The following is a 20070-nucleotide window of genomic DNA, read 5'->3' as shown; positions in this document are numbered from 1 at the left end:
GTGTTAGAAAGCACATTGTAGCCCAACTACTTTTGATCAATTCCATGAGTCTTCGCGAGATATGAGACAGATCCATGCAGGTGGAATTGTTGCGCTATCTGGCGTAAGACAATGTAGCCTGTCAGAGTTCTCCCTTTCACTCTTCTCTGCTCGTAAGCTCACCAATCATGTTCAGCCTTGGAATGTCTAGAACTCTATTGGAGGGATGAGACACCATTCTTCTACGTGAAATTCCATAATTTGATGTTTTGTTGATGGTGGTGGAAAATGCTGTCTCAGGCACCGCTCCAGAAACAGTTCAACTGGGTTGAGATCTGGTGACTGAGACAGGATGATGGGATGTTACTTGTTTAAAACCTGTTGGGGCTACAGGTTAGCAATGAACCCCGAGCCGGGATTGCTAACAAGGCTGGAAATTCAAAACATCAAAAATCTAATAATTTCCATTTCTCAAACAATCAACTATTTTACACAATTTAAATGATAAACATCTCCTTAATCTAACCACATTGTTTCGATTTTCAAAGAGGCTTTACGGCAAAAGCATAAAGTTAGATTATGTTAGGACAGTACATAGCCACAAAAGTACAAACATCCATTTTCAATTCAAGGTCAGGCGTCACCAAAAGCAGAAACCAGCTTGAATTATGCACTAACTTTTGTCAATCTCCATCAGATGACACTCCTAGGACATTATGTTATACAATACATGCATTTTTTGTTCCATCAAGTTCATATTTATATCCAAAAACAGCATTTTACAGTAGCGTGAAATTCAGATTTTTTTCTTCTCTGTAATGCTTCCGGTGAACATAACAAAATTACTATTCGAAAACATTGGTAAATTATAATATTGTCATTCAAAGAATAATATATTATCATGTCGTAATTGCTACCGAAGGGCCAGATCTCAAAATAACTTTACTGGGAAATCACATTTTGCAATAAACGGGGTGCTATGCTAAGAACAACAGGCTATGCTATACAGTTAGCATCATCTAAAATCGATAATAACATTGTAAATATCCCCTTACCTTTGATTATCTCCATCAGAAGGCAGGCATCCCAGGTCCGGAAGCCATCCCAGGTCCGGAACAAATGTGGTTTCTTTTGACAAAGTTCATAATTTATGTCCAAATAACACCAAGTACTTAGCGTTCTTTATGCTCCCACAAAACGTGGTGGGGGGACTGTAAAATCACGCCCGAAAAGCTAAAAAAACCTAGTAAATAATCTATTTATGTTCGTTCAAACATGTCAAATGTTGTTTAGCATTAATCTTTTGGTCCATTTTTAACGTTAAACATCAGTAATATTTTCACACAACCTATCCTATGTCTAGATAAACAATGAAGACAAAACTCACGTTTCTCAGATTTATGCGCAGGTGCAAAAAAATGAAGTGATGACATGTCAACTTCCTTGGATTCTAATTTTCTCTCTGTTTATCATAGACGCTTCAAACAACTTTATAAAGATCGTTGACATCTAGTGGAAGCCGTAGGTGTTGCGAAATGAATCCTTTCTCACTATGGTATCTATAAAACAATGACACTAAATAGTACAGTCACAAAATTCACATTTTTTTTTGATCTATTTTTCACAGGTTTTTGCCTGCAATATGAATTTTGTTATACTTACAGACACCATTCAAACTGTTTTAGAAAATTCAGAGTGTTTTCTATCCGAATGTGTTAATAATATGCATATCCTAGCTTCTGAGTTGGTGTAGGAGGCAGTTAAAAATGGGCACATATTTTTTTCAAAATGTCTCAATACTGCCCCCGAGCCCCAACAGGTTTTAATTAACTCAGGAACCACACCTGTGGGGAAGAACCTGTTTTCAATCTACTTTGTATCCTTCATTTCCTCCAAGTGTTTCCATTATTTTGGTAGTTACCTGCAGGATAGAGGTTGACTACAACCGAAACAGAGGTCACAGATTTTACTGACTCAAACTACAAGTTTGACTTTTCTTTTACTCAAATGTACACTCAAACTATACAGGATAAGTACAGCCTCTAGTTAAATTGCTCACAGACTGGCACGCATAGCTGCAGGAAGTAGTTTGGGGGTTTATTCATGTTTTCTTGTAAATGTGCTGTAGCCCCCTCAGGACCCCTACTTCCAGGGGCTATGCTGGTACCTGGCAGCTCTAACTACATACTCCAGCAGAAAAATACTGACATTTGACATGTTAAGTCTAGGAGGGATGGCTATATGTAGACCTATCATTACAACCTATAGCCTACTCACTGTCTGACCATGCCATTCAAGTGGGGGAAAGTCTCCATGAGTACTGAACCTCAATTCTATTAAACATTCATATTAACTGCATTAGTACATCGTTAGAAAATACATGTGTGCTGTAAGAGGCTATGGACTGACAAGAAACCTAATTTAATTTCCAAACCGAACTCACTGTTGACTACTTTAGACTAGATAAAGGCTCTCACATTGCACTCACGATATTAGAGACCTCATCCAAAACACTTTGGCATGCACGGGATGGTGTTCATTTCTGAAACTCCGCGCATTCTTTTCACAAACAGATCGAACAGAACTCACAAGCCAAAGCATGACTCGTCTGTGCTGGGATCCGATGATGACGTGGTCCGAATCTCAGCGAGCCTGAACAGATGATGATGAGCGGGAGCGCCCCGGCCCGCGCGCGCGCCCCATATTAATCTGTTGAAGCTAGGTCGCTGTCTTTTCAGCACCATGGACTGTGCGGAGAGAAACCTTTCCGAGCAGCAACAACCTGCAACAACTTCGTGACTAGAATCAATTCTACACCTTTTACCGGGATAGTAACTTTCTTTCGGTAAAATTAAAATTGCCTTACTATTAAATTATTTAGGATTGGAGAGGGAACACGGATTGCTCTATGCCATTTGCGACTAGGGCATTTATCATTATGTTGTTGGATGGCTTATGACAGTATTTGATTGCAGCTCTCAGACTTTAGTTCTGTTGACTTTAGTAAGTGATCTCGTGTCAGTTCCGAAGTCCAGAACTATGTCTACCATCTGATTTATGTTATTGTGCGTTTTGGTGTTGAATACAAGAGTTTAGACTAGGCTATTTAACCTATCGATGTGATTCAACGAAGAACATTAATTTCGTGAGGAGGAGTTTTCCAAACATACAAGGAATCTGTGCTCGTATCCGGCATGCTGGCTTTCTTAGTTGGACTTTTATACCTAGTGAGTGGACGCACGGTGCGCGCTCAGGATGCGACAGGTAGCCGCTTCTTCTGCTCCGCCATCCCGGCGGGCGCCGACCCTAGCTGCTCGTTCGAGCCCAACGGTAACCGCGTGCAGAGCACCAGCCCCGTGGAGGACGAGCTACGGAACACCATCCTCCAACTCCGAGAGACCATCCTCCAGCAGAAGGAGACTATCGTGAGTCAGCAGGGCACAATAAAGGAGCTGAACTCCAAACTGGCCCGCTGCGAGGCGGCCGCGGAGGACTCTGCGGGCAGGTCCAGGGGCCAGAGCTCCAGGCGGAAGGACTACAGTAAGAACACAATGGGAGACCTTCCCAGGGACCCCACGGAAACTATAGACCAGCTGGGAAAGACCATGCAGGGGCTCAAGGGTCGGTTGGAAAATCTGGAGGTGAGATAAGGAGGCTGTAGTGGCTACAGTAAATGATATCATTCATGTCAAATGTCTTTTTTATTATTATACACTGTAACATTTTTGTATGGAGGTTAATATATGAATATACCCCTATATGAATATGGATGTTTGTGGTTATAGCTACAGTAAATTATAATGATCATGCTTTTCATATCGCTCTTACATTGTGTATGGAGGTTACTCAGCCCTTTTACCTTTTCACCACAAATGTATAGCACCCACCACACCAGACATGTCTGATACTGAATGTAGCCTACACGAAAATACACTACCCACTTACTCTTCCTTAACACCAAAGGGTAATGTAGTGTAGTATGTCAGAAGCATGCTGCTTATCCTTGATGAATCAAAGCAGCTGATATGAATAGACAATCAGCACACATAAATTGGTGTCAAAAGTGTCAGGCACCATCCGTGGAGAAGTCGAGCAGAGATGTGTATTTTCAATAATTCATATTAATTTTTCCATGCGGCACCACACGCAGTCTTGTCATTTTTCCAACTGCTTGTGCAATTTATGTCACAAATCATACAAACATTTCCCCTGGCTTTGTATCCACTGTATCACGGAGGAGGTCCTATCGATCCAGCAAACAGACGAAGAAAAAAAGGCCTATTGTGGGTATGCCCACCATAGAATCCAATTCTAATTCTATGATGCCCACAGCTTGGTTAGTTAAGGTGATTCATCTCATTAATCTATTATTTTGTCGTCACAATCAAAGTCATGTGGGAGTGGCAGCCCCTGGCATAATCACAATCACACAGATATAATTTTTTTCTGGTGCCAGTGAATGAGTGTGCTGGTCTCACATGGCTTCATGATGATCATATCTCTGGCTGCATCCCAAATGGCACCCTGTTACCTTTATAGCGCACTACAAGGGAAAGGATGCTATTTGAGACGCAGCCCGTATCTCTCTGATAATATTGAGGTCATGTATGTTATTGTAACTGTGCAATCCGTTTGCGGCTGATGTAGCCTTTATCTATAAGCACCAATCCTTTATGTCGTTAGTAGATATAATACATGATTGCACAGTGTGGAATAAAACTACTAAAACAATTATATTAAAGTGCAATATATATATATATATATATATATATATATATATATATATATATATATATATATATATATGCACTTTAATATAATTGTTTTAGCAGTATATATATATATACTGCTCCAAAAAATAAAGGGAACACTTAAACAACACATCCTAGATCTGAATGAAAGAAATAATCGTATTAAATACTTTTTTCTTTACATAGTTGAATGTGCTGACAACAAAATCACACAAAAATAATCAATGGAAATCCAATTTATCAACCCATGGAGGTCTGGATTTGGAGTCACACTCAAAATTAAAGTGGAAAACCACACTACAGGCTGATCTAACTTTGATGTAATGTCCTTAAAACAAGTCAAAATGAGGCTCAGTAGTGTGTGTGGCCTCCACGTGCCTGTATGACCTCCCTACAACGCCTGGGCATGCTCCTGATGAGGTGGCGGATGGTCTCCTGAGGGATCTCCTCCCAGACCTGGACTAAAGCATCCGCCAACTCCTGGACAGTCTGTGGTGCAACGTGGCGTTGGTGGATAGAGCGAGACATGATGTCCCAGATGTGCTCAATTGGATTCAGGTCTGGGGAACGGGCAGGCCAGTCCATAGCATCAATGCCTTCCTCTTGCAGGAACTGCTGACACACTCCAGCCACATGAGGTCTAGCATTGTCTTGCATTAGGAGGAACCCAGGGCCAACCGCACCAGCATATGGTCTCACAAGGGGTCTGAGGATCTCATCTCGGTACCTAATGGCAGTCAGGCTACCTGTGGCGAGCACATGGAGGGCTGTGCGGCCCCCCAAAGAAATGCCACCCCACACCATGACTGACCCACCGCCAAGCCGGTCATGCTGGACGATGTTGCAGGCAGAAGAACGTTCTCCACGGCGTCTCCAGACTCTGTCACGTCTGTCACGTGCTCAGTGTGAACCTGCTTTCATCTGTGAAGAGCACAGGCCGCAAGTGGCGAATTTGCCAATCTTGGTGTTCTCTGGCAAATGCGAAACGTGCTGCACGGTGTTGGGCTGTAAGGACAACCCCCACCTGTGGACGTCGGGCCCTCATACCACCCTCATGGAGTCTGTTTCTGACCGTTTGAGCAGACACATGCACATTTGTGGCCTGCTGGAGGTCATTTTGCAGGGCTCTGGCAGTGCTTCTCCTGCTCCTCTTTGCACAAAGACGGAGGTAGCGGTCTTGCTGCTGGGTTGTTGCCCTCCTACGGCCTCCTCCACGTTTCCTGATGTACTGGCCTGTCTCCTGGTAGCGCCTCCATGCTCTGGACACTACGCTGACAGACACAGCAAACCTTCTTGCCACAGCTCGCATTGATGTGCCATCCTGGATGAGCTGCACTACCTGAGCCACTTGTGTGGGTTGTAGACTCTGTCTCATGCTACCACCAGAGTGAAAGCACCGCCAGCATTCAAAAGTCACCAAAACATCAGCCAGGAAGCATAGGAACTGAGAAGTGGTCTGTGGTTTCCACCTGCAGAACCACTCCTTTATTGGGGGTGTCTTGCTAATTGCCTATAATTTCCACCTGTTGTCTATTCCATTTGCACAACAGCATGTGCAATTTATTGTCAATCAGTGTTGCTTCCTAAGTGGACAGTTTGATTTCACAGAAGTGTGATTGACTTGGAGTTACATTGTGTTGTTTAAGTGTTCCCTTTATTTTTTTGAGCAGTGTATATATATATATATATATAGAGAGAGAGAGAGAGAGAGAGAGAGAGAGAGAGATGTAAACCTATTTATTTCCTATTGCACTTTAATGTAATTGTTTTAACTGAATATATATATATATATATATATAATACACACAATTGAAGTCGGAAGTTTACATACACCTTAGCCAAATACATTTAAACTCAGTTTTTCACAATTCATTGTGACATTTAATCCTAGTAAAAATGCCCTGTCTTAGGTCAGTTAGGATCACCACTTTATTTTAAGAATGCGAAATGTCAGCATAATAGTAGAGAATGGTTTATTTCAGCTTTTATTTCTTTCATCACATTCCCAGTGGGTCAGAAGTTACACTCAATTAGTATTTGGTAGCATTGCCTTTAAATTGTTTAACATGGGTCAAACGTTTTGGGTAGCCTTCCACAAGCTTCCCACAATAAGTTGGGTGAATTCTGTACCATTCCTCCTGACAGAGCTGGTGTAACTGAATCAGGTTTGTAGGCCTTCTTGCTTGCACACACGTTTTCAGTTCTGCCCACAAATATTCTATAGTATTGAGGTCAGGGCTTTGTGATGGCCACCCCAATACCTTGACTTTGTTGTCCTTAAGCCATTTTGCCACAACTTTGGAAGTATGCTTGGGGTCATTGTCCATTTGGAAGACCCATTCGCGACCAAGCTTTAACTTCCTGACTCATGTCTTGAGATGTTGCTTCAATATATCCACATCATTTTCTTTCCTCATGATGCCATCTATTTTGCGAAGTGCACCAGTCCCTCCTGCAGCAAAGCACCCCCACAACAGGATGCTGCCACCCCCGTGCTTCACGGTTGGGATGCTGTTCTTCGGCTTGCAAGCCTCCCCCTTTTTCCTCCAAATATAACAATGGTCATTATGGCCAAACAGTTGTATTTTTGTTTCATCAGACCAGACAACATTTCTCCAAAAAGTACAATCTTTGTCCCCATGTGCAGTTGCAAACCGTAGTCTGGATTTTTTTATGCCGGTTTTGGAGCAGTGGCTTCCTTGCTGAGCGGCCTTTCAGGTTATGTCAATATAGGCCTTGTTTTACTGTGTGTATATAGATACTTTTGTACCTGTTTCCCCCAGCATCTTCACACGGTCATTTGCTGTTGTTCTGGGATTGATTTGCACTTTTCGCACCAAAGTACATTCATCTCTAGGAGACAGAACGCGTCTCCTTCCTGAGCGGTATGACGGCTGCGTGGTCCCATTGTGTTTATACTTGCGTACTATTGTTTGTACAGATGAACGTGGTATCTTCGGGCATTTGAAAATTGCTCCCAAGGATGAAACAGACTTGTAGAGGTCTACAATTTGTTTTCTGAGGTCTTGGCTGATTTCTTTTGATTTTCCCATGATGTCAAGCAAAGTGGCACTGAGTTTGAAGGTAGGCCTTGAGATACATCCACAGGTACACCTCCAATTGACTCAAATGATGTCAGTTAGCCTATCAGAAGCTTCTAAAGCTATGACATCATTTTCTGTAATTTTCCAAGCTGTTTAAAGGCACAGTCATCTTAGTGTATGTACAACTCTGACCCACTGGAATTGTGATACAGTGAATTATAACTGAAATAATATGTCTGTAAACAATTGTTGGAAAAAATTACTTGTGTCATGCACAAAGTAGATGTCCTAACCGACTTGCCAAAACTATAGTTTGTGAACAAGAAATTTGTGGAGTGGTTGAAAAACGAGTTTTAATGACTCCAACCTAAGTGGATGTAAACTTCCGACTTCAACTGTATATATATATTTCTCTCTCTTTCCTTCTCTCTCTCTTCCTCTCTCTCTCCACATATATGCTTAATACATGACAAAAAAATCAGTGATATAGGTTATTCCATCAATTTTTTTTATAACTCTCAAAATCTTATGCACCCATCTTAAGGCAAATTTCATCCTCTGGGGTTAGACCCCTCATAAATAAGCAGGACTAATTCAAATGAATGATTTTCAAAAGTGTGCTTGTGTTTATTTGTTTTTGTGTTTGGGGTGATGCACTTAATTATTACTCCAACGGGTCCCTGAAAGGACCTCCCCAACATATATATTGTCCCTGTTCCTTGATCCTACCTCCACTCTGAACACAGCAGAACAGAACCTGTGACTGAACGACAGAACGTCCGGATCGGGGATTAACTCTCTCTCTCCTCCCTCCACCACAGCAGCAGCAGTTGCGTGCCAACACGTCAGCAGCAGCAGCAGGTGCGGGTGGGAATGCAGTGGGGCCCCTACCGGCGGAGCTGCGGGAGCTGCTGAAGCACCGTTTGGGGGCCCTAGAGGGCCAGCTTCTGAGGAAGGTGGCCGAGCTGGAGGAAGAGAAGAGCCAGCTGTACAACGAGACGGCTGCCCACCGTCAGCGTACCGAGAGCACCCTCACCTCACTGCTGGAGAGGATCACAGAGCTGGAGAGAAGTAAGGGATATGTTCTCACTGACCCTCCCTCAATCTTACTATTTCTCATCCACACTCTTTCTCAGTCGCCATCTTTATTTACCCAGCCCAGAGGATCACAGAGCTGGAGAGATGTAAAGAGAGCTGTAGTTCTCGTTCTCACCCTCTTTTTTTCCTCATTCTATCTTGCTCTTTTACTTTTTCTCAGTCTCCATCTTTATTTACCCAGGCTAGAGGGGATCACAGAGCTGGAGAGTAGAGGGTTTATTCCCCCTCACTCCCCTCGTTCCCACCCTCACTCCCCTCGTTCTCACCCTCACTCCCCTCGTTCCCACCCTCACTCCCTTTCTCCCTCTATTTTAGCAGGTCCCCTAAACTCACCTCCCCCTGCATCCTCTCTCTGTGGCCTTCTCTTGCTGTTTCTCTTTCTTTGACTCTCTCTCTCTCTCTCTCTCTCTCTCTCTCTCTCTCTCTTCCTTGCTTATTTTCTCTCTCTGTTGGAGATCAGAAAATAGCTGGAGAGAAATTCAGGGACCTCATCATCCCTCTCGATCCTCCTTTGACTACAGACCCAACCACTCACATGCTGACTGTGACTGCCTCTTCCTCCTTATTTTGTATACTACAACACACATACATTATTTTGTTTATTCGGGATCCCCAATAGCTGTTACTATAGCAGCAGAGACTTATGCTGAGATTTGGGTGGGGAGGCAGAGACCGTCTGACCATCCGATGCCTGTCATTGATCAGGCTCTCTCCATGCACCCGAGTCTTCTCATTTTGATTCTGCCCCTCTCTCCCTCTAATTCATTATTTTCTTGCATTCTTCTCTGTGTTTCTCTCTCTTTTGCTCTCACTCTCATCTCACTGCTTCCAGAAAGACAGACTGTCTCTGATTCTCTCTCGCTCTCACTGTAACAGATGTGTAAACAATATGCTGTTTTACTGACACCTCATCAATGTTTCAATTAAGACTGGAAACAATACAAGCTGTTATACTTCCACCAACCAGTGCCCATCCACATTTGTATTAATGCTCTATCATCATCATAATGTATGCCATTTAGCAGCAGCTTTTGTCCAAAGCAACTTACGTTATGCGTGTATACATTTTATGTATGGGTGACACATTTTTTTACCTAGGCTAATTCATTTCTTAAAAAATGAAGGAGGAGCGAGAGAGACAGAGAGAGAGAGAGAGAGAGAGAGAGAAAGAGAGAGCTATAATTCATCATTATTTTTATACTTGCAAATGCAGCTAGCTAGTTTAGTCTACTCAAACACCCGACTCAGAGGGATGCTACAGTATGTTAGCTAGCTGGGTATGACTATCCAACACTGGAACTCTTCCAAGTCAAGGTAACCTTTTGGTTTTACAAATGTATTGCCACCGGGGCCCGCCAGTGTAACTGCTAACCTGCTTCCTAACTGTCCACAGTACTGCATGATTGTAGCAGGTTTACTAACACGTTATTTACATTAGCTATATTGACTCTGACGTTACATTAGCTAATATGGTGACAACGAAGTAGGCTGTGTGTAGTGGTTATGATATGAATGTTTGGCTTGGAAAGATTTTTTGGCCTGATCACAGACAGATGATGTGTTGTGCATTGAAGTCCACAAGCGAAGGGAAAAGGTGAGAGGAGGAGAGCACATAGATGTGAGAAGGAATACAACAAGATGTTTGTATATGGCTATGAAAGTTAACATTCCGCCAAATAAAGCAAACAGAACAAAACGGGGGTAAACATACCTGAATTTGTCCAATAGAAACTCTCGTTTGCAACTGTTAGACTAATGATTACACCCTAGATCAGCTAGATACAGGCAAGATTGTGCAAGGCTGTATTGAATGTGTCACTGTCTGTCCATGTGTCACTGTCTGTCACCTCAAATCTTTCCTTCGACCTGTGTGCACCTACTTTAATTCATAGGCTAGGTTGTAGCAACCTCATGATGGGTACAGGAAAAATGTTAGCATAATTTAGTAGCTTAAACCTATGGATGTTACATTGAACTGGGTGAATGGAATATGAATGACAGTCATCTAATATGCTGTAACATAAATAAGGCCAATTCAAAAAATGAATTGTCCTCCCTCATCTTAAACGGCACCGACCGCCACTGTCATCATCACCATCAACATCACTAACATCGAACCCTTACAGCCAATTTACGACAGTCCAACATCGAACCCTTACAGCCAATTTACGACAGTCCAACATCGTCAAAGTCAGCGGCCCACTACCCATTCTTGTTCATTAGCTTTATAGAGGGCAGTGGTAGTAGACAGTGGTAGTAGACAGTTGTAGTAGACGGTGGTAGTAGACGGCGGTAGTAGACAGTGGTAGTAGGCAGTGGTAGTATTCAGTGGTAGTATTCAGTGGTAGTAGAGAGTGGTAGTAGACGGTGGTAGTAGACGGTGGTAGTAGACAGTGGTAGTATTCAGTGGTAGTAGACGGTGGTAGTAGACGGTGGTAGTAGGCGGTGGTAGTAGGCGGTGGTAGTAGACGGTGGTAGTAGACGGTGGTAGTAGACGGTGGTAGTAGGCGGTGGTAGTAGGCAGTGGTAGTAGGCAGTGGTAGTAGACAGTGGTAGTAGACAGTGGTAGTAGACAGTGGTAGTATTCAGTGGTAGTAGAGAGTGGTTGTAGACAGTGTTAGTAGACAGTGGTAGTAGACAGTGGTAGTAGGCAGTGGTAGTAGACAGTGGTAGTAGGCAGTGGTAGTAGACAGTGGTAGTAGACAGTGGTAGTAGGCAGTGGTAGTAGGCAGTGGTAGTAGACAGTGGTAGTAGGCAGTGGTAGTAGACAGTGGTAGTAGGCAGTGGTAGTAGGCAGTGGTAGTAGGCAGTGGTAGTAGACAGTGGTAGTAGGCAGTGGTAGTAGGCAGTGGTAGTAGACAGTGGTAGTAGACAGTGGTAGTAGGCAGTGGTAGTAGGCAGTGGTAGTAGGCAGTGGTAGTAGACAGTGGTAGTAGACAGTGGTAGTATTCAGTGGTAGTATTCAGTGGTAGTATTCAGTGGTAGTAGACAGTGGTAGTATTCAGTGGTAGTATTCAGTGGTAGTATTCAGTGGTAGTAGACAGTGGTAGTAGACAGTGGTAGTAGACAGTGGTAGTAGGCAGTAGTAGTAGACAGTGGTAGTAGGCAGTGGTAGTAGACAGTGGTAGTAGACAGTGGTAGTAGACAGTGGTAGTATTCAGTGGTAGTAGACAGTGGTAGTAGGCAGTGGTAGTAGGCAGTGGTAGTAGACAGTGGTAGTAGGCAGTGGTAGTAGACAGTGGTAGTAGACAGTGGTAGTAGGCAGTGGTAGTAGACAGTGGTAGTAGACAGTGGTAGTAGGCAGTGGTAGTAGACAGTGGTAGTAGACAGTGGTAGTATTCAGTGGTAGTAGACAGTGGTAGTAGGCAGTGGTAGTAGGCAGTGGTAGTAGACAGTTGTAGTAGGCAGTGGTAGTAGACAGTGGTAGTAGACAGTGGTAGTAGGCAGTGGTAGTAGACAGTGGTAGTAGACAGTGGTAGTAGGCAGTGGTAGTAGACAGTGGTAGTAGACAGTGGTAGTAGACAGTGGTAGTATTCAGTGGTAGTAGACAGTGGTAGTAGGCAGTGGTAGTAGACAGTGGTAGTAGACAGTGGTAGTAGACAGTGGTAGTAGACAGTGGTAGTAGACAGTGGTAGTAGACGGTACTAACAGTGGAAGGCTGTCTGTCTACTTTGGATGATGCACTGTTGGGTTACTACTATCATCGGCTTGCTTTCCATAGTAACCAATGGTTCAATAAGAGCCCCCTATGTGGGCAGACTCAGACACGGTGGTGTTTGTGAAAAGTGCAGGTCATGACCGATGAAAGTGATGGATACTACCTCTATCTAATCATTATCTAATCATTTTCACACCTCTGTTTGTCTTCAGGTAACAACGCATTTAAGTCGCCCGAGGATTTCAAGGTGTCTCTCCCCCTGCGCACCAACTACCTGTACGGACGCATCAAGAAGAGTCTCCCTGAGATGTATGCCTTCACAGTGTGTATGTGGCTGAAGTCCAGCGCCAGCCCTGGTATAGGAACCCCCTTCTCCTACGGGGTGCCAGGACAGGCCAATGAAATAGTGCTCATCGAGTGGGGCAACAACCCCATAGAGCTGTTGGTCAACGACAAAGTAAGTCCTAGTCTTTTATTGATTGTCCATTACAAAAACAACTCCTGGGCTATGGCGACGAAAGACTAATTTACTCTAAAGAACTTGGTTACAGTTGAGCATGTATCATTGTGCATGTTCTATTACAAAAACAATCTGTGACGATTGAATAGACACAGAACGATCAAGCCAGCACAGAAAAGGAACTGAAATGGAGTCATGTTGTAGTCCTTCCAGTCTGTTTTCAGGGGGTAGATCCAACAGTTTCTTGAACCTGGGTCCAGCGACTATCAACGCAACACCATGGCCGTTACACCAAGAGGCCCACATCTCTTGTCGAGGGTCCTAGGTTGGCTTAAGGTCGCTTCAATATTTACATTTAATACTGAAAATCAGACACTTTCCCCGCTTGTTAACCAATGCTTTTTGAAGGAAGACAATTTCCAATGTGCTCAAAAAGATGCTACAATTAATATTTCATCGGTTTCTGTCTTCAAAGGAATACAACCATGGCAATCGTGGTGTTTGAATAGACAACACTAATAGTTATTTGTTCTGTGCGTTACTGCTGGATAACTGAACCTAGGGGCTCAGAGGGAATTGAGTTTGGCTGAAGTGAAGTAGGGTGGGCTTTTTTCAGTTGTGGGGTTGGATTTGGGTTTGTGTTGGGCATCTGGTTTATTGACAGAGACAGTTTTCCCCACAGTTCTGGTTTCACCATGCATTATACATGTGTGTATGTCAGACAAACACTAGAAATGAAGAGAGAGAGAGAAGGGAGGGGGGAACAGGAGCAGAGTGTACAGGAAGATAGAAGAGGGAACCAATACAGCACCAGAGAATAGAGGAACCAATACAGCACCAGAGAACAGAGGAACCAATACAGCACCAGAGAACAGAGGAACCAATACAGCACCAGAGAACAGAGGAAGCAATATAGCACCAGAGAACAGAGGAACCAATACAGCACCAGAGAATAGAGGAACCAATACAGCACCAGAGAACAGAGGAACCAATACAGCACCAGAGAACAGAGGAAGCAATATAGCACCAGAGAACAGAGGAACCAATACAGCACCAGAGAATAGAGGAACCAATACAGCACCAGAGAACAGAGGAACCAATACAACACCAGAGAACAGAGGAAGCAATATAGCACCAGAGAGCAGAGGAACCAATACAGCACCAGAGAATAGAGGAACCAATACAGCACCAGAGAACAGAGGAACCAATACAGCACCAGAGAACAGAGGAACCAATACAGCACCAGAGAACAGAGGAACCAATACAGCACCAGAGAACAGAGGAACCAATACAGCACCAGAGAACAGAGGAACCAATACAGCACCAGAGAACAGAGGAAGCAATACAGCACCAGAGAACAGAGGAACCAATGAAAGTCTCAGTGAGTGTGAGAGAGGAGGAAAGAGAGGGTCAGAGACTGTATGTGTGAGAGAAGATAAAATCATGAATATAACACAAATTTTCGTATCAAAATGTTTTAAAACCTAACTAACACGACCCAGGTCTGCATGGTTATTCCTGGTAATATAATCAACAGTTTAAGGTTAGAATGTTACACCATGTTCTTTTGTCAATGGTACACCATTCATCTGGTGCAGATGCTCTAGTGCTCCAAAATGAGATTCATTAAAGATAGAGAGAAAATCTGCCCTGGATCAAATCCATTCCACATTCCCATTGTATCTCATTATTTTGGCTTCTGTAAGGAGTTAAAGGATTCGTTCACTATTATAGAACCGTATCTCTAGTTTGGATGTAAATGGCATGTTTTAGAAGGGCCCAGATACTGTAGCAATTTCACTTGGTTTTGAGAAACATACTTCTCTGTGTAGCACAGCTGGTAACGGAAACCGCTCGAGTTGCATAAAATGGAATAACTTTGTGGATAAAGTTTGTAAATGCGTAATTTAATGTGTACAACATCTAAAGACCTACATCACTATATTGAGAGGTTTGCCGTTTCTAAAAGGACTTACTTGGGTGTTTTTGGAGCCGTTGTTTTTCCGGAGCCCCCATACTGCAGTACGAGCAATGATAAAGTCTATTCCAGGTGCGCTATGTTTCTTAAAACCAAGTAAAATCACTAAGTAAAATCACTAGGTAAAATCACTAGGTAAAATCACCAAGTAAAATCACAAAGTAAAATCACCAAGTAAAATCACAAAGTAAAATCACCAAGTAAAATCACTAGGTAAAATCACTAAGTAAAATCACCAAGTAAAATCACCAAGTAAAATCACCAAGTAAAATCACCAAGTAAAATCACTAAGTAAAATCACCAAGTAAAATCACCAAGTAAAATCACTAGGTAAAATCAGAAAGTAAAATCACAAAGTAAAATCACTAGGTAAAATCACTAAGTAAAATCACCAAGTAAAATCACAAAGTAAAATCACTAGGTAAAATCACTAAGTAAAATCACCAAGTAAAATCACCAAGTAAAATCACCGAGTAAAATCACTAGGTAAAATCACAAAAAAAAGTGTCTGGATCCTTCTGTAAGATGACATTTACATCCAAAATACAGATTAGGTCAAATAATATTGAACCAGTCCTTTAAAGCTTTCCTAATGCCACAATATATCCACAGGGAACTTCTTTTATCAACACTTTCGCAGCAGTTGGCTGCCTATTGGACAAGAGTGTAGTTAAAACATCTTTTGATGTAGTGGTTGGTTTGGGTTTGGGTAGTCAATGCCCGGATGGAGTGGTTTTATTGAATTTCTTTCTGCACCTGACGGTGTCGGATCTAAAACGTGAAATGCCCTCACACCTTTAAGGATTGCATGCAGGTGCATTCTAGGAAATGTTGAATAATCGTTCATAGAAAATAAACTCCCTCAGGTGGTGAGGGTAGGTAACAACATCTGCACCCCGCTGATCCTCATCACTGGGTCCCCACAAGGGTGCGTTCTTAGCCCTCCCCTGTACTCCCTGTTCACCCACGACTGCGTGGCCAAGCACGCCTCCAACTCAATCATCAAGTTTGCAGACGACACTACAGTGGTAGGCTTGATTACCAACATCGACGAGACGGCCTACAGGGAGGAGGTGAGGGCCCTCGGAGTGTGGTGTAAGGAAAATAAACTCACACTCAATGTCAACAAAACAAAGGAGATGATCGTGGACTTCAGGAAACAGCAGAGGGAGCAGCCCCTTATCTACATTGACGGGACAGTAGTGGAGAGGGTGGAGAGTTTTAAGTTCCTCGGCGTACACATCACGAACAAACTGAAATGGTCCACCCACACAGACAGCGTGGTGAAGAAGGCGCAACAGCGCCTCTTCAACCTCAGGAGGCTGAAGAAATTCAGCTTGTCACCAAAACACTCACAAACTTTTACAGATGCAGAATTGAGAGCATCCTGTCGAGCTGTATCACCGCATGGTACGGCAGCTGCTCCGCCCATAACCGGAAGGCTCTCCAGAGGGTGGTGCGGTCTGCACAATGCATCACCGGGTGCAAACTACCTGCCCTCCAGGACACCTACACCACCCGATGTCACTGGAAGGCCAAAAAGATCATCAAGGACAACAACCACCTGAGCCACTGCCTGTTCACCCCACTATCATCCAGAAGGCGAGGTCAGTACAGGTGCATCAAAGCAGGGACTGAGAGACTGAAAAATAGCTTCTATCTCAAGGCCATCAGACTGTTAAACAGCCATCACTAACATTGAGTGGCTGCTGCCAACATACTGACTCAACTCCAGCCACTTTAATAATGGAAAAATGTATGTAATCAATTTATCACTAGCCACTTTATATAATGTTTACATACCCTACATTACTCATCTCATATGTATATACTGTACTCTATACCATCTACTGCATCTTGCCATCTTGATGTAATGTATCACTAGCCACTTTAAACAATGCCACTTTATATGTTTCATACCCTACATTACTCATCTCATATGTATATACTGTACTCTATACCATCTACTGCATCTTGCCTATGCCGTTCGGCCATCACTCATTTATATATTTTTATGTACATATTCGTATTCATTCCTTTACACTTGTGTGTATAAGGTAGTTCTTGTGGAATTGTTAGGTTATATTACTTGTTAGATATTACTGCATGGTCGGAACTAGAAGCACAAGCATTTCGCGACACTTGCGTTAACATCTGCTAACCATGTGTATGTGACAAATACATTTGATTTGATTAGATTTTTTGCAAATGTTTGGGCCTCGCAGCCTTTGTCAGAGCTTTGATTAGAGAATGTTTATTGAAATATTGGTGTGGACTAAAAGACATTCTGCAACTGTTTAATCTGCCGGGCCAGGTCCTATGTAAACAACAGTTCCTGTGTTTGTTTCCAGGCCACACGGTCAGGGAGAACCTCCTGGCTCCGGGTATGATATCAGACCTAACGTCCTCAGGTTGACTAAGGCTCAGGGATATTACTAGAGGGCAGTAATTAGGTCCACAGTATCAATGCTCTGGCTGATTGGCTTTAGTGTAAATGTGATATGCTGGAACACCTTTGGAGGTCAAGCGTCTAGTTTCTCATGGGAGGGATTAAGAGCAGACAGGAAATTGTTGGCAGTAGCCTCTGCATTTCATGGTCTCTATGGCTCATATAGAACCTCTATATAAAGCTAATGACTTCCACTTCCATTCTCCCCTATGCTGAATCCTCTGTGGACCATGATGTCATTGTAAAGTCTGGGTAAAGCGCTGATGTTGTAACCTTTCGTAACCTGTGCTATTTCTTTCTGGTCTTGTTTTCAAAGTGCAATCCCATATGACTGCAATTTCTACAGTATATTGTCCCTATGTCACTTTACTCTTTATAAACTATTTGTAAAGTCCTGGTGTTGTCTTGCTCCATTTGGCCCTGTGTTGTGTGACTCAGTCAAAGCTTCAATGTGCCATCTGCCCCAGTGATATATAGCACTTGTGCTCTCTTGCTTCTTACGGCAGATTGTACGGTTCAACTTGAGCTCTATTGCCCTATCTGCCCTGGGATATTCTCCCTGATAGTAAAGTCTACAATAAGCTCTTAAGGGGAATCCTATCCTTCACTTGAGTGAATGTTTTTCTAAGTTTCCCATAGACATCCATGCATGACTAAGTGAAAATTGGACTTATGTGGAAATTAATATTCACCACACAAAGACTAAAGGCTCAACAGAATAAACACAGGTATGCTCTTGCCCCTTTTGCACCAGTTAGTATAGCCCCTCTATCATGAATTACCCTCCTTGCCCCTATAAGTAGTCTACATTTACATTTGAGTCATTTAGCAGACACTCTTATCCAGAGCGGCTTGCAATTAAAAGTGAATCCCATCTAACGTTGTACTGCCCATCTCACCCTTCTTACCCAGGTGGCCCAGTTGCCCCTGTCGGTGAGCGACGGCCGCTGGCACCACATTTGCATCACCTGGACGACGCGGGACGGCTTCTGGGAGGCGTACCAGGACGGGGAGAGACTGGGCACCGGGGAGAACCTGGCCCCCTGGCACCCAATTAAACCTGGAGGGGTGATCATCCTGGGACAGGAACAGGTGAGGCTCAGCCAGGCTCTGATGTACTCCCACCAGAGATGGAGAGGGAGAGGGGGAGGGGGAGGGTGTGTGTTCCCCCTGGAGAGGGAGAGATGAACAGGTGAGAAGGGGGAGGCAAGGCTCTTGTCACGCTATCAACACCCCTTTACCATTACCTCACCTCTCTGCCTGCCTTAACCATTGACAGAGCACCATTGGGAGCATTATTAGTGTGACACTCCAACAGATATCTCCATGACAGCACCTTACTATCTCTACGGCGATGTAGTACAGAACACTGACGCTATTAAGATCGTTCCCATAGGGACCCATTAATGTAACACTACGTAGCTGTTGGGTCACATTGGTTGGACTACTTTGTTCAGCACGTGTGGTGCTAGTCTATGTGGAAAGCTACAGTGCATGTAGTGTGTCTTTCATGGATAAAATTGCAATTGCAGAGTGAAATGACGCACAGAGGAAACCAATAGCAGAGCAATAGATCTGTCTCATCTATCAGACGTACTATACAATTTATTTGAATTGTCGTTCTGTTCCGGCTTTGGCAAAATTGTTGATGTCTTTGAATTGTTGTTGAACGCAGAAACGATGAATCACCCAGGCTATGACGTACGTTTCTGTATACTGATGGGATTTTAAACACAGTCCCTCTCCCTCTACAGGACATGGTGGGGGGTCGTTTCGATGCCACCCAGGCCTTCGTTGGCGAGCTGAGCCAGTTCAACATGTGGGACCGGGTCCTCCGGCCTGTGGACATCATGGGAATGGCCAACTGCTCCTCCTACATGCCCGGGAACATTGTTCCCTGGATCGACACCAACGTAGAAGTCATGGGAGGAGCATCCAAGGCAGCATTGGAGATCTGCGAGGACCGTATGTTCGAACCGTAAAGGAGTTGGATGTGTAACGTTGTTATGACACTGGGTTCCGAAGGTTCCGGAGGCTTGAGAGGTGGTTCTGGTTCCGCGCTCTCTGTGCTGCTTCAGAAACACCCCTCAAGGAGGAAAAAGGGCTCAACGGGTATTGCCTTTGTTTACAGACCTAGATCTAGTAAATGGGTCAACTTCTTGTTTTCCCAATGTGTTTTGGTGTGATTTTCCATGCTTAAGTACATGGCTCACAAGTTCATGCCCATTCCAACGTGATTCTAACTAGAGGATTTTACAGAGAACCCACTTGAGACTGAGGACTCTATACTCTGTATTCTCTTTTACTCCTTTAGCTAAATATCCTTTTGACTGAGTCATGTTTGAACACAGCTCCTCTCTAAGGCATTTCAAACACTGATAATCGAGCACTGTACTGTATTCAGTGAATGTGAGCTAATATATAACCCATAGAAGCTTTTATTGTGTTGTGTGGATGGCCATTTCTGAGTTGCATGGCAAACTTCTACGGTACATTATTTGAGCTTGTGTTCCTTTGCAGTAGAAATAACCCCCATGTTCCAGAGAGGGCTATTGATGAGTATAGAATATAAAGGCAACAGTGGAATAGACCATTGACTTCATTTGGAGTCATTTTAAACGTGTGCATGTGTTTTGACCTGTCACTGATAGTA

The 20070-nt window shown here is 43.5% G+C and overlaps 1 protein-coding gene across 1 annotated transcript; it reads left to right on the top strand.

Moving 5' to 3' along the window:
* Positions 1–2695: 2695 nt before the first annotated feature.
* Positions 2696–19851, top strand: LOC106601821 (neuronal pentraxin-2-like). The gene is made up of 5 exons (XM_014194217.2): positions 2696–3620; positions 8596–8845; positions 12743–12987; positions 18330–18509; positions 19172–19851. Exons 1-5 carry the CDS (start codon positions 3174–3176, stop codon positions 19397–19399), a joined length of 1350 nt encoding a protein of 449 aa, XP_014049692.2. The 5' UTR covers positions 2696–3173; the 3' UTR covers positions 19400–19851.
* Positions 19852–20070: the final 219 nt, after the last annotated feature.

This window comes from Salmo salar, chromosome ssa03 (assembly GCF_905237065.1).
Source record: "Salmo salar chromosome ssa03, Ssal_v3.1, whole genome shotgun sequence".
NCBI classification, from domain to species: Eukaryota; Metazoa; Chordata; class Actinopteri; order Salmoniformes; family Salmonidae; genus Salmo; species Salmo salar.
Note: the sequence above shows the minus strand (reverse complement) of the source record. Positions and strands in the feature narration are given on the sequence as shown.

Bases quoted from the DNA above. Each gene is read 5' to 3' on its own strand.
- LOC106601821 (XM_014194217.2), top strand. From the start codon at position 3,174: ATGCTGGCTTTCTTAGTTGGACTTTTATACCTAGTGAGTGGACGCACG. The intron at 3,621-8,595 runs GTGAGATAAGGA...CCTCCACCACAG, and splicing joins GTCGGTTGGAAAATCTGGAG to CAGCAGCAGTTGCGTGCCAA. The intron at 12,988-18,329 runs GTAAGTCCTAGT...CTTCTTACCCAG, and splicing joins AGCTGTTGGTCAACGACAAA to GTGGCCCAGTTGCCCCTGTC.